The sequence below is a fragment of the Sinocyclocheilus grahami genome, unplaced genomic scaffold (assembly GCF_001515645.1).
Source record: "Sinocyclocheilus grahami isolate Dianchi unplaced genomic scaffold, SAMN03320097.WGS_v1.1 scaffold72.1, whole genome shotgun sequence".
Taxonomy (NCBI): Eukaryota; Metazoa; Chordata; class Actinopteri; order Cypriniformes; family Cyprinidae; genus Sinocyclocheilus; species Sinocyclocheilus grahami.
The window spans coordinates 1,888,365-1,902,309 of NW_015505251.1; the positions used below are offsets into that span (position 1 = coordinate 1,888,365).

The 13,945-nt window shown below is 38.2% G+C and overlaps 1 protein-coding gene across 1 annotated transcript in view; it reads right to left on the bottom strand.

Moving 5' to 3' along the window:
* The window catches only part of dph1 (diphthamide biosynthesis 1), a 125,975-nt gene that overhangs the window by 50,173 nt on the left and 61,857 nt on the right, over positions 1 to 13,945 (bottom strand). Inside the window, exon 5 of the mRNA XM_016272703.1 lies at positions 10,408 to 10,529. Within this exon, the coding sequence (XP_016128189.1) occupies positions 10,408 to 10,529 (122 nt within the window). The remainder of the gene's footprint in view (positions 1 to 10,407; positions 10,530 to 13,945) is intronic.

The window sequence follows — 13,945 nt, forward strand, 5'->3', positions numbered from 1 at the left end:
AGTGAATTGGTGGGTTTTTGTTAAATGTGAGCCAAAATCATCACAATTAAAAGAACCAAAGACTTAAACTACTTCAGTCTGTGTGCACTGAATTTATTTAATACACGAGTTTCACAATTTGAGTTGAATTACTGAAATAAATGAACTTTTCCACAATATTCTAATTTATTGAGATGCACCTGTATGTGACTATGTTAAATTTGTTTGTCTCCTGCGTGGATCACTTGGTTGTTCCCCATATGGCTACAGTGTCTATGTACAGGAGCAGTGTTGCCACGTGGCTACAATGTGATTCACAATTGCATTATCCTTTCTAAATTGGCTTCTAATCGTTTCATTATGTAATTGGCATGATACAATTTTACCTGACACATAATAAATTGTTATATTTGATTTATTCTGATCTCTTCTGAAATCATTTTTCAAGTAGATTATTGTGTAGTCTAACATTTCTGCAAATCTGCATCCAGGGCAGATCATACTTAAGTACCAGTGAGCGGGCAGGGGGCTCTCCATTAGGGATCTGCCTGGGAATCTGATTTCTGTCCGTCACTGGCTTAACAAGTTACAGTTTCAAGTCAAGTCAAGTCAAGTCTGCTTTATTGTCAATTCTTCCACATGTACAGCACATACAAAATAAATTGCATTACAACAAAATCAACAATTGTTGGTTCTAACACCCCCACTAATAAGAGTATCAGCAAAATATTCAGTGTAACCAAATACAGAGATTCAATTGTCCAAAAACAATCACTGTTTCAACTGAAATGGACAAAATACAAAGAAGCAAAAATCTAATTAGTTACAAGATATATCAACGCAATTTTTCTATACTTTGGCATAAGTGAGAAATATTAATTTACTTTTGAATCTTGATGAGATGACAACTAAATGATTAGGTAAACCCAAAGAAAACAAAACAAACAACAATAATTAATAATAAATAATAGTACAGTCTAGATCAGTGATGGGCAAACTTGGCCCTTCCAGGCCACTTTCCTGCAGAGATTTGATCCAGCCCTAATAAAACTCACCTGCCTGTAGCATTCTAGTAGTCTTGAAGACAATGATTAGCTGGTTCAGGTGTGTTTGATTAGAGTTGGAGCTAAACTCTGCAGGAAAGTGACCTGGAAGGTCCAAGTTTACCCACCCCTGGTCTAGGTGTATAGACTTACATACATAACATTACATACATACATTTTTAAGCCAGTGACAGACAGAAATCAGAAGATCCCTAATGGAGAGCCCCCTGCCCTGCTCATTGGTACTTAAGTATGATCTGCCCTGGACGCAGATTTGAGGAAATATCTCCAAAGAGAACAAACAACACCTCTCCCCTTGTTCATTTACGACCCCCTTCCTCCCTCTCCCCTCCCTGCCTCTGACTCTCCCCTCTTCTCCCCACAAAGCAAGAATATCCATATGCCACATGTGCTATATCTTGTGAATATGTTGTTTTCCTTTCATGTTTGATATCGTTCTAAAGGTCTTTGTGCGATTGGTAAATTGGTTTCAATTTTACAGTAGTCATTTATATTATGAGCAAGATTTAAAACTTTTGTAGAATTGTGTTCTGCTGAGGAGGGGGTGTGTCCCCCTTTAGGGCCTGTGGAATGTTTATCTATCTCCAGCCAGGTGTGACCCTGGATCACAGAACCTAACAACCAAAAGGTATTTTATGTTTTTACACCTGATTTAAAGATTTCTTTGTTTTTGTTCTGGTAGTACGTAAGGGAAAGTTGCAAATCAGTCATTGCGATTCAGTAGTCAGATCAGCCCGTAGTGTGGAGTGTATTTCATATGCTCCATACTATGTCTCTTCCTGAAGTCAGGGATACATTTCATTTTTATTCAAAAATATAATTGTGTTAAACACATTGTGCCCATAGAGCACACTGTATAGTTGTTTGTGCTATTACATGTGCACAAGGGCTAGTCAAGTTTATTCTTTAAAAACACATGATTACTTTGCTGTAAGTGTTCTTTGAAATACTTAGGTAAAGGTTGTAGATGCTATGCATTTTAGACCGTGTGTCTTGTGTTAAATTACGATAACTGTTACATACAGGTGCATCTCAATAAATTAGAATGTTGTGGAAAAGTTCATTTATTTCAGTAATTCAACTCAAATTGTGAAACTCGTTTATTACATAAATTCAATGCACACAGACTGAAGTAGTTTAAGTCTTTGGTTCTTTTAATTGTGATGATTTTGGCTCACATTTAACAAAAACCCACCAATTCACAACAAATTAGAATACTTCATAAGACCAATTAAAAAACATTTTTAGTGAATTGTTGACCTTCTGGAAAGTATGTTCATTTACTGTACATGTACTCAATACTTGGTAGGCGCTCCTTTTGCTTTAATTACTGCCTCGGCATGGCATGGAGGTGATCAGTTTGTGGCACTGCTGAGGTGGTATGGAAGCCCAGGTTTCTTTGACAGTGGCCTTCAGCTCATCTGCATTTTTTGGTCTCTTGTTTCTTATTTTCCTCTTGACAATGCCCCATAGATTCTCTATGAGCAACGAGCAGTATGGCTGTATATTCCCTCGGTAGATAGAACGGCCGGCACTTAATAATCATAAACTCCACCAGGGGTGAGCAGTGTTTGCAGACCACAACAGCATCGCGGCACCACGCATCATTGATGTAAACACAAAGCCCTCCGCCGCGGGTCTTACCTCCCTCGACGCGAGCTCTGTCCGCTCGATAGCATGTCAGCTGATCGAGATGAATAGCGCAGTCCGGAACGCTGTTGTTGAGCCATGTTTCCGTGAACACAAAAACACAACAGTCTCTTACAGTCCTCTGAGTTGAGCGTAGTAGTCGGATGTAGTCCAGTTTATTGTCCAAAGAGCGTACGTTAGCCAGTACGATGGTGGGGATAGCCGGCTTGTGTGGGTTAGCTGCTAGCCTAGCCTGGATACCTCCACGCTTACCCCTCTTCTGCTTCCTCTCGCGCCGCTTGTGGCGCCTCCGCTGTGGGCGAGGTGCAGTAGTGGGGGTCGGTGATGGAGTGGGCCTCCGGAGCAGACCGAGATCCCGCAGCTCTTCGGCGTGCGCCGAGTTGAACTCTAAAAATGTGGTTCTGCCGACATCGAGCAGAAACTCACGACTATATGCGCGCTTAGAAACAAATAGACGTGACGAATGCGTACAAAAACACTGCGACTCACAAGACAAAAAACACGAAAACACCTTTCTGTCGGGAGAGAGAGAAGCCCATCTTGGTTAAATGAGTTTTCGTGATTATTGAAAAAAAATAAACTTTTTGTTATTTGCTAGTAGAGTGCAGTACTTAAAGGTATTATAATCACCCTGTATCCTCGGAGTAAGTTACAGAACTGGTGAGTTTCTGTCCGTGCGTTCACTGTTGGCCGAGTGAATTTCTGAGCGATGTTAGGTCCTTAATGAATGAGTAATTGAAAGTATGGGATTTCCAGAATAATCAAATATCTAAATTAATATACAATCAATATTTGTGATCATTAAATTTAGGCAATAGTTCTAATTAAAAACTGATCACTTGAAATTGGAGTCTGATGGAACACGGAGCTAGACTAAAATTTAAACTAAATCCTGATAAATTCAAAAGCACAAGTAAAAGACTGAATACGCATTAAACCATCGACCAGGCCGCTGGATTCTGCTTTTTTGGGCCGGCGGATGGATTCTTACACATCCCTCGTCTCCTTCCCTTCTCTATTGTTTTCTTAAGGAGGTAAAATATAATATGATTGAGGAGCTTCTTAAAACTGGGAAAAATTACTGATTGCTCAGATAAAGGTTTTTTTTTTTTTGGTTCATATATATATATATACACAGTGGGTACGGAAAGTATTCAGACCCCCTTAAATTTTTCACTCTTTGTTATATTGCAGCCATTTGCTAAAATCATTTAAGTTATTTTTTTCCCTCATTAATGTACACACAGCACTCCATATTGACAGAAAAACACAGAATTGTTGACATTTTTGCAGATTTATTAAAAAAGAAAAACTGAAATATCACATGGTCCTAAGTATTCAGACCCTTTGCTTAGTATTTAGTAGAAGCACCCTTTTGATCTAATACAGCCATGAGTCTTTTTGGGAAAGATGCAACAAATTTTTCACACCTGGATTTGGGGATCCTCTTCCATTCCTCCTTGCAGATCCTCTCCAGTTCTGTCAGGTTGGATGGTAAACGTTGGTGGACAGCCATTTTTAGGTCTCTCCAGAGATGCTCAATTGGGTTTAAGTCAGGGCTCTGGCTGGGCCATTCAAGAACAGTCACAGAGTTGTTGTGAAGCCACTCCTTCGTTATTTTAGCTGTGTGCTTAGGGTCATTGTCTTGTTGGAAGGTAAACCGTCGGCCCAGTCTGAGGTCCTGAGCACACTGGAGAAGGTTTTCGTCCAGGATATCCCGTACTTGGCCGCATTCATCTTTCCCTCGATTGCAACCAGTCGTCCTGTCCCTGCAGCTGAAAAACACCCCCACAGCATGATGCTGCCACCACCATGCTTCACTGTTGGGACTGTATTGGACAGGTGATGAGCAGTGCCTGGTTTTCTCCACACATACCACTTAGAATTAAGGCCAAAAAGTTCTATCTTGGTCTCATCAGACCAGAGAATCTTATTTCTCACCATCTTGGAGTCCTCCATGCGGGCTTTCATGTGTCTTGCACTGAGGAGAGGCTTCCGTCGGGCCACTCGGCCATAAAGCCCCGACTGGTGGAGGGCAGCAGTGATGGTTGACTTTCTACAACGTTCTCCCATCTCCCGACTGCATCTCTGGAGCTCACCCACAGTGATCTTTGGGATCTTCTTTACCTCTCTCACCAAGGCTCTTCTCCCCCGATAGCTCAGTTTGGCCGGACGGCCAGCTCTAAGAAGGGTTCTGGTCATCCCAAACGTCTTCCATTTAAGGAATGGAGGCCACTGTGCTCTTGGGAACCTTAAGTGCAGCAGAAAAGCACAAGTAAAAGACTGAATACGCATTAAACCATCGACCAGGCCGCTGGATTCTGCTTTTTTGGGCCGGCGGATGGATTCTTACACATCCCTCGTCTCCTTCCCTTCTCTATTGTTTTCTTAAGGAGGTAAAATATAATATGATTGAGGAGCTTCTTAAAACTGGGAAAAATTACTGATTGCTCAGATAAAGGTTTTTTTTTTTTTGGTTCATATATATATATATACACAGTGGGTACGGAAAGTATTCAGACCCCCTTAAATTGTTCACTCTTATTCGGTTCGGTACGCATGTGTACCGCACAAATAGTTTTTTTTTCTTTTTTTTTCTTCTTCTCAGGAAATTAAAATAATAAATGCCGTTTTGGCCGTCTTTTATGTGGCATGACAGATCGCTGCATAAACGCCTTGGAGAGCCGCTTCTGGGACGGTTCAGAAACGTACTGGTATAATCCCAACACAGGCACTGACTAGAGCGGCCGTGATCAGCTCCGGTTCCCGTGTCTGAGCCGTGACGCCCCGCAGATTTGTGCAGAGCGGAGCGCAAGTGAACGCGATTATTCCTTCCTCTGTACTACTAGTTTTAACGCGAATAAACATGACTGAACATCTCATGCCTCATGTAATTGCTATCAGTGTTTCAACTGCGGAAAGACATCAACAATACAGCATGGAAATAAAATGTCACGTAGCATTTAATTTACCTCAGCAAGTCATCAGTGTCCACAGCTCGTTAGTTCACTAGAGAAGTGAAATTTAGAGAGGATCATTTTGCGAAATATTACGACATTTCCTCATTATATGTTACTAAACCTGTTAGTCTTAATTACTTAATGTACAGAATGTTTAAATTAATCTGTTATGAAACATGCTATGACAGCCATTGTGTATTTTAACAAATAACTTAGAAATTTGATTATTTATATTTAATTATATAATAGTTAATTTAAAACTGCATTATGTGCAATTTACGTGTTTGCATACATTTTATTTTATTTTATTATTATTTTTTTTTTTAAATTGAGTGTTGATCATCTATTTAAAAATAAATACCAATTAAATTAAAGTTTGGGTTAAGTTAGTGGCCTAATTGTAACCTTATAATGTAAAAGGGTTCCCTATAGTTTTAAGCATAAGCTGAGGTTTTTATCACTAAGAAAATTTTAACTATAACTGAATGTATTTAAAGAAAGAGCAACTTGTTCAGTAAGCCATTTAAAAAAAAAAAAAAAGTTTAGTTTTCCCCCCTGCTGTACCAAAATCATACCGAACTGTGACGTTAAAACCGAGGTACATACCGAACTGTCATATTTGTGTACCGTTACACCCCTAATATATATATATATATATATATACACACACACACACACACACACACACACACAAATATATCTATATATGTGTATTTTTTGTACCTGTCTTTAATCTCGTGTGGAAACAAAGAATTGGTGCCGGCACCGTCTCTGAGCATTGTGGGATGGCAATATACATGATAGGATTTGATAGAGAGCCAATAACCTTTGGATGTGAAGGCCAGGTCAGAGATGGATTACCAGCAGTTTTCTCACACTGACACAATTTTCATAATTTCGGCTCTGTATGCCACCAGAATAGAATTAAAATAAAACAATCACAATGAAATTGAAGTGCAGACTTTTAGCTTTAATTCAAGCGGTTGAACAAAAATATAACATAAAATGCTGAGGAATTACAACCATTTTTATACAGTCCCCCTATTTTCAGGGGCTTAAATGTAATTGGGCAAATAAATATAATCATACATAAATGGTAAATTTTTGATATTTTGTTAAGAATCCTTTGCAGGCAATGACTGCCTTAAGTCTGGAACTCATGGACATCACCAGAGACTGGGTTTCCTCATTTGTGATGCTTTGCCAGGCCTTTACTGCAGCTGACTTCAGTTGGTGTTTGTTTGCAAGTCTTTCTGCCTTTTGTCTTTAACAAGTGGAATGTATGCTCAGTCGGGTTAAAATAAGGAGATTTGATTTGGCCATTGCAGAATATTCCCTTTTTTACCTTCAAAAACTCCTGGGTTGTTTTTGCTGTATGTTTTGGGTCATTTTCCACTTGTACTATGAAGCGCTGTGCCGCTATCCAATCAACTTTGCTGCATTTGACTGAATCTGGACAGACAGTATATCCCTATACACTTCAGAATTCTTCCGGCTGCTTCTGTCCTCTGTCACTTCATCACTAAACACCAGTAACCCAGTGCCACTGGAAGCCATGCGCACTCATGCCATCACACTGCTCCACCATGTTTCACAGATGATGTGTATGCTTTGGATCATGAGCTGTTCCAAGCCTTCTCCATACTTTTTTCTTCTCGTCATTCTGGTACAGGTTGATCCTAATTTCAGTCATCCAAAGAATGCTTTTCCAGAAGTGGTCTGGCTTTTTTAGATGTTTTTTGGCTAAGTCTAATCTGGCCTTGTTTGCACCTTGTGGTGAACCCTCTGTATTTGCTCTTGTGAAGTCTTCTCTTGATTGTAGACTTTGACAGTGACACGCCTACACACACCTACTCACTACTCCTGGAGAGCGTTCTTCACGTGGCTGGATGTTGTGAAAGGGTTTTTCTTTACCATGGAGAGGATCCTCCGATCATCCACGACTGATGTCCAGGCCTATTTATGTTGCTGAGCTCACCAGTGTGTTCATTTTTCTCAGAATGTACCAAACTGTTGATTTAGCCACTCCTAATGTTTCCGCTATCTCTCTAATGGATTTGTTTTGTTTTTGAAGTCTAACAATTGTCTGTTTCACTTGCATGGAGAGATCCTTTGACCACATGATGTTGGTTCAGAGCAACAGCTTCCAAATGCAAATGGCACACTTAAAATCAACTCCAGAACTTTTACCTGCTTAACTGAGTAGAAATAACAAAGGAATAGCCCACACCTGTCCATGAAACAGCTTTCGAGACAATTGTTCAATTACTTATGGTCCCTTGAAAAAGGGGGGAGGTACATATTAAAAAGATGAAATTCCTTAACCTTTCCTTCAATTTTGATGTGAATACCCTCAAATTAAAGATCAGAGTGTGCAATTTAAACACATATCCATTATATAACTGTAACTTGAATATGTTTTGGTCAGCAGCTAAAATAATAAAAATTGTTCCTGTGTCCAAATATATATGAACCTAACTGTACACACATTCACATACATGGCTTTAAACTTTAAGCCTCAATGTCATTTTGCGTTACAGCAAATGTGATAAACTATTCAACATCGCTCTGATAGGACGTGAATATCCATCAAAATATAAAAATAGACTAAAATGTCTATAAATGTCAATAAATCAATCTGTAGGTACTATAATTCACTGACTACATTTTCTCAGTGACAAAATGAACACTCACTTTTTTGCTGCTTCATCATATGTGGAGCAAGATTATGGACCAATGAGAGTTCACGATTTCTACTTGCCCTGTCAACATTTTTCCTGGAACCAAAGCAAAGCAAAACAAAAAACAAAACACAGAATAAAACAAAACAAAAAACACAACAAATATAATTTTAAATGTATACTTTTAAATAGTTTTTAGATTTATTATTTCATATTTTTATTAAAATTAAAAATTTAATAAACTACAATTGTTCAATTACTTATGGTCCCTTGAAAAAGGGGGGAGGTACATATTAAAAAGATGAAATTCCTTAACCTTTCCTTCAATTTTGATGTGAATACCCTCAAATTAAAGATCAGAGTGTGCAATTTAAACACATATCCATTATATAACTGTAACTTGAATATGTTTTGGTCAGCAGCTAAAATAATAAAAATTGTTCCTGTGTCCAAATATATATGAACCTAACTGTACACACATTCACATACATGGCTTTAAACTTTAAGCCTCAATGTCATTTTGCGTTACAGCAAATGTGATAAACTATTCAACATCGCTCTGATAGGACGTGAATATCCATCAAAATATAAAAATAGACTAAAATGTCTATAAATGTCAATAAATCAATCTGTAGGTACTATAATTCACTGACTACATTTTCTCAGTGACAAAATGAACACTCACTTTTTTGCTGCTTCATCAGTTGTTTTTTCACTTGCCAAAAAAGTCACCATACAAAAAATAAAAGCCTTTTGCACTTGCTTTCAGAACTCTTGCTAAAGTTAACCTTTAAAAGACTTGAATATTGTTGGATTCAGGGATATCAAGGAAAAGAAACGTTAAAAAGCCAAACAACCAAGAAGAGCGAAAAGAAGTGAAATGTCAAGGATTTCCTAACCAAAGAAAAAAAACGAGGACTTCCCCAAAAGGAGGTTTTGGGAAATTTTGTCAGGTGTATCTCACTTTTTGGTAAATATACATTTACATACAGTATGCACAGCATTAAAGCAGTTACACTATTATAATTTTTAGCTAACACTGACAAACAAACATTTCCAGAAGGTCTGCCTTTGACTGTGAATAAGTGTATAATGTTAAGGTTCGCAGGAGGCTTCGGCCCTCAGATGCAGGATTAATATTCCTTTGGCCAGCTCTGGTATTTGGGAGAGGTGTGATTGTTCTGCTGGAGATATATTGGCCCTATTGATTTAGCATTTTCTCTACTGTATGTTGTGCTGCTGATAGGCAGCGGGGGGTAAAAGAGCGGCTTCCTCTAGGCTGGCACGTCCAGGCCTTTTAAAGGACACCCTTAATGCATGTTCACTATTGATCTGCTGAGCACACGTGCAGGCAGGCCCATTCAAAACATCTGCTATCCTTTACACATGACGGCTCAGACTGGCTACCATACTGAGCTATTGAGAGCAGCTTTGCAAAGCATTTCAAGAGTAAATCTATACATCTTCACTTCTCCTTAACCCGGCCGACTGTCTCCAACCTTTGCTCTTAGAAACTCCCACTGAGATCTCTTGGTCTCTTTCTCTATTATTTTTTCAAACGTTCAGTTGCCCGTCAACGAAAGACCCTGAAACATGCTCACGAGAAACCGCAGGAACATAGAAAGATGATAGATGAGACGTCTTCCTTTATGAAAATTAATTTGTGGGTTTGTAGTCTATAAATATGTTAAAAGAAATAGTTATAATACCAAGCTATGAAGAATCCAAACCTGTTTGCCTTACTTTCTTCTATGGAACACAAAAGGAGAATTTTCACACCACCCTTTTTCATACCCATGTTATTTTTATTTTATTATTTATTCATATGTGCTTTTGTCATTGGTTGCTTTGCTAATGCATAGCTTTAATTTATTTCAGGTTTAGTTTCAGTAATTTTTGTATTCAAACTTATATATTTCAGTTAGTGTCAAGGCAACCATTCTATCTTAAAATAAGAATTAAACCTATGTAAGTCATACAGGTTTGGAATTACATGAGGGTGAGCAAATGATGGCAGAATGTTCAATTTGGGTAAACTGTAACTTTAATTCACATATAAGAATTGCAACTCACTGAGACAACTGTGTCCATAATGCACCATGAAGTCAGCTCCCAAAGCGCGGGCAGTGAAGTCGTCCACGCAGCAGGCCCCGTATGTCACATCTCCCATCACCAGAGTGTCCGCCTCTGTGAATCTGACAAACAACACAATCAACGACCTTGATCACTCCACTATTGCAATTCAGATCAATCAGGCCGTAAATAAAATAATGGTTCCACACAGTTGGCAGATCAATCACTCTCAAGCGGAAATGTCACTCAGACATCCATGTCTCCAGTTAAGTGGGTTCCCGCTAGCCGTAAACTGATGCACTCTGTGCAGTCTGGAAAACCATCTAGAATAACCTTCAGAGACGACAGAGCACTGGACAATGACTAACATAAGCATTCACTGATGGTAAACATTCAAGTACCATGTTAAGGTTAATAGCTATGGATGCACACTGTCCTATGAAAAAGTAGGTAAGCTGGTTATCGAAAATTTTAAATGCAGATTCAAACCAGTGGTAATCCATGAGCCATCACCAATGTGTTCTTGAGAAAGAGACTAAACTTGTCCCTCTGTACTGTACCTACATAAGTGCTACAACCATCAATGTCTATAAAAAATCTATTACTTATTAAGAAAATTATATTTCTTTCTGTCAGCATGTTAGTATTCTGTTTATCTCAATGGCACTTACTCAGCTGGCACTTACTCAAAAATCCATCAAAACTAATTTATCTGTTCACACTGGAAAAAAGGGGGTACAATGTGACATAATAACAGTCAAGACATATTTGATGTTGAATATACAGTTATGTGGAGCAAGATTATGGACCAATGAGAGTTCACGATTTCTACTTGCCCTGTCAACATTTTTCCTGGAACCAAAGCAAAGCAAAACAAAAAACAAAACACAGAATAAAACAAAACAAAAAACACAACAAATATAATTTTAAATGTATACTTTTAAATAGTTTTTAGATTTATTATTTCATATTTTTATTAAAATTAAAAATTTAATAAACTTTTTTTTGCACAAATTGTTTCATGCATTATTAAACTAAGTAGAAAATTCAGAATTAAAAAATGTAAATTATATTAAAAAAAACTTGAAAACCAATAAATTAATAAATGTGTGCTGTAAAATCATGGCATACAGTAAAACAGATTTTTACTGATTACCTTGTCATTTTAAACTCATTCTTACTAACTCTACCAACTTCAAAAAGCTTGTGTCAATGTTAGCAAGATAAAAAAAATAGCCTAGCAGTAGCAGACAATTTTAAACAGTTTACAGAATTCACAGCCAAGTGTCATACAAATTGTTTAAATCAGCATAAAAATGAAATGAACATAGATGATCCAAAAACATGAGACACAGCAGTAACCCAAAATTCCCATTCTAACCTGCATTCTTAAAGACCTATTATGCAAAATTCACTTTCACATGTTGTTTGGACATAAATGTGTGTTGGCAGTGTGTGTACACAACCACCCTATAATGATAAAAATTCACCCACTTCTTTTTCTTTTTTTTAATCCCCATAAATCATAAGCAGTGTCTCCCAACTACCTGTTTTCAGAATTGGCGCTAATGTGATGTCACCCCCGCCCACAAAAGTTGACAGATACTGCCGTTTTAACATAGAACCGCCCTGAGCGAGTTCACAGCAAGTTGTACACAGTCCGCCATTGCTGCACTGACGAGAATGTCTCCCAAGCGTTTTAGGTGTTCTGTAGCTGGCTGTATGAATCCACATAGCTCTCTCCATTTACTCCCGAAATCTGAGCCGCTGAAGGCAAGGTGGATTAATTTTGTTTTTCAAAGAAAATGCTCCCTCAACTCTACCAAAATTTAAGTAAGTATTACATGTTAGTTTTCCAAATTGCCTTTATGAAAGAGCTTCTTGGCTCTCTGTAAGGCTAATGTTGCTAAAGCTACCATTGTCTGTCTGTTTTCACTGATGCTGCCTTCACGTGCTACCAGAATGATCGTAAATAGGAATGTTCAATTCAATTCAAGTTTATTTGTATAGCGCTTTTTACGATACAAATAGTTGCAAAGCAACTTTACAGAAAATTAAGTTTCTACAATATTTAGTAGTAGCTTATCAGCGGTGACTGTCAGTTTATGTACATATGGCAGAAATGTACGGAAAAATCAATTAAAGACGTAATCAAACAGACGATGAACACTATTAACAGCAATTATTAGATGTCACCCCCGCCCACGAAAGTTGACAGATACTGCCGTTTTAACATAGAACCGCCCTGAGCGAGTTCACAGCAAGTTGTACACAGTCCGCCATTGCTGCACTGACGAGAATGTCTCCCAAGCGTTTTAGGTGTTCTGTAGCTGGCTGTATGAATCCACATAGCTCTCTCCATTTACTCCCGAAATCTGAGCCGCTGAAGGCAAGGTGGATTAATTTTGTTTTTCGAAGAAAATGCTCCCTCAACTCTACCAAAATTTGTTTATGTCTGCACGAATCATTTTACACCGGACTGCTTTGTGAATGAGGGTCAGTATAAAGCAGGTTTTGCACAAAAGTTGCTCCTGAAGGATGGAGCCGTGCCAACTGTTCGTGATCCAGCTACACCTCCAGAATAGTAAGTATTACATGTTAGTTTTCCAAATTGCCTTTGTGAAAGAGCTTCATGGCTCTCTGTAAGGCTAATGTTGCTAAAGCTACCATTGTCTGTCTGTTTTCACTGATGCTGCCTTCACGTGCTACCAGAATGATCGTAAATAGGAATGTTCAATTCAATTCAAGTTTATTTGTATAGCGCTTTTTACGATACAAATAGTTGCAAAGCAACTTTACAGAAACTTTTTAGTGATTATAGCGTTATATGAAAGAGCTATTTGCTCGCTTTCTAGGCTATAATCGATTCAGAATTTAAATAAAAGTTGTTTTACGTGCTGGTAACAGGACCAACAGCCCCATACCCTGTAAATTACCTGCAGCAAAGTTTCAGGAGTGACATATTCCACATCCCTCATATAAATATGGGATTCACTTTCGAAATAGCTTGTTTACAATCAGGGTTAGTTGCTTAGCCTATATCCACCGCCTCAATGGCAGGCAAGTATTTCAATTTAGTTAAAAAATCGCTCCTCTTCATAACATATGGATCACGTCCAACATATGTTGTGATTATAAATACCTTTCTCTTGTAATAGCGTGGTGGTTGAAGAGAGATCCCCTCATATGATTGTAAAGTGCGTTGGGTGTACAGCAATACAATGAAAGCGCTATATTAAAAAAATGCCTCATGCCAAAAAAAAGAACAGTACGGACTGCTTTTTTTGTCACTCCTTAAACTTTGCTGCATGTAAGTTACAGGGCATGTGGCTGTTGGTCCTGTTAGCAGCACGCAAAACAAAACTTTTATTCAAATTCTGAATTGATTATAGCCCAGAAAGCGAGCAAATAGCGCTTCCATATAATCACTAAAAAGCTGTCACTCACTTCAATTTATAGCAATCTCACAATGTTCCTTTATAATCAGTGAAGCTTTCTGAACTGCAACTAATATCTTATTTACATCGTGTCTACGTGT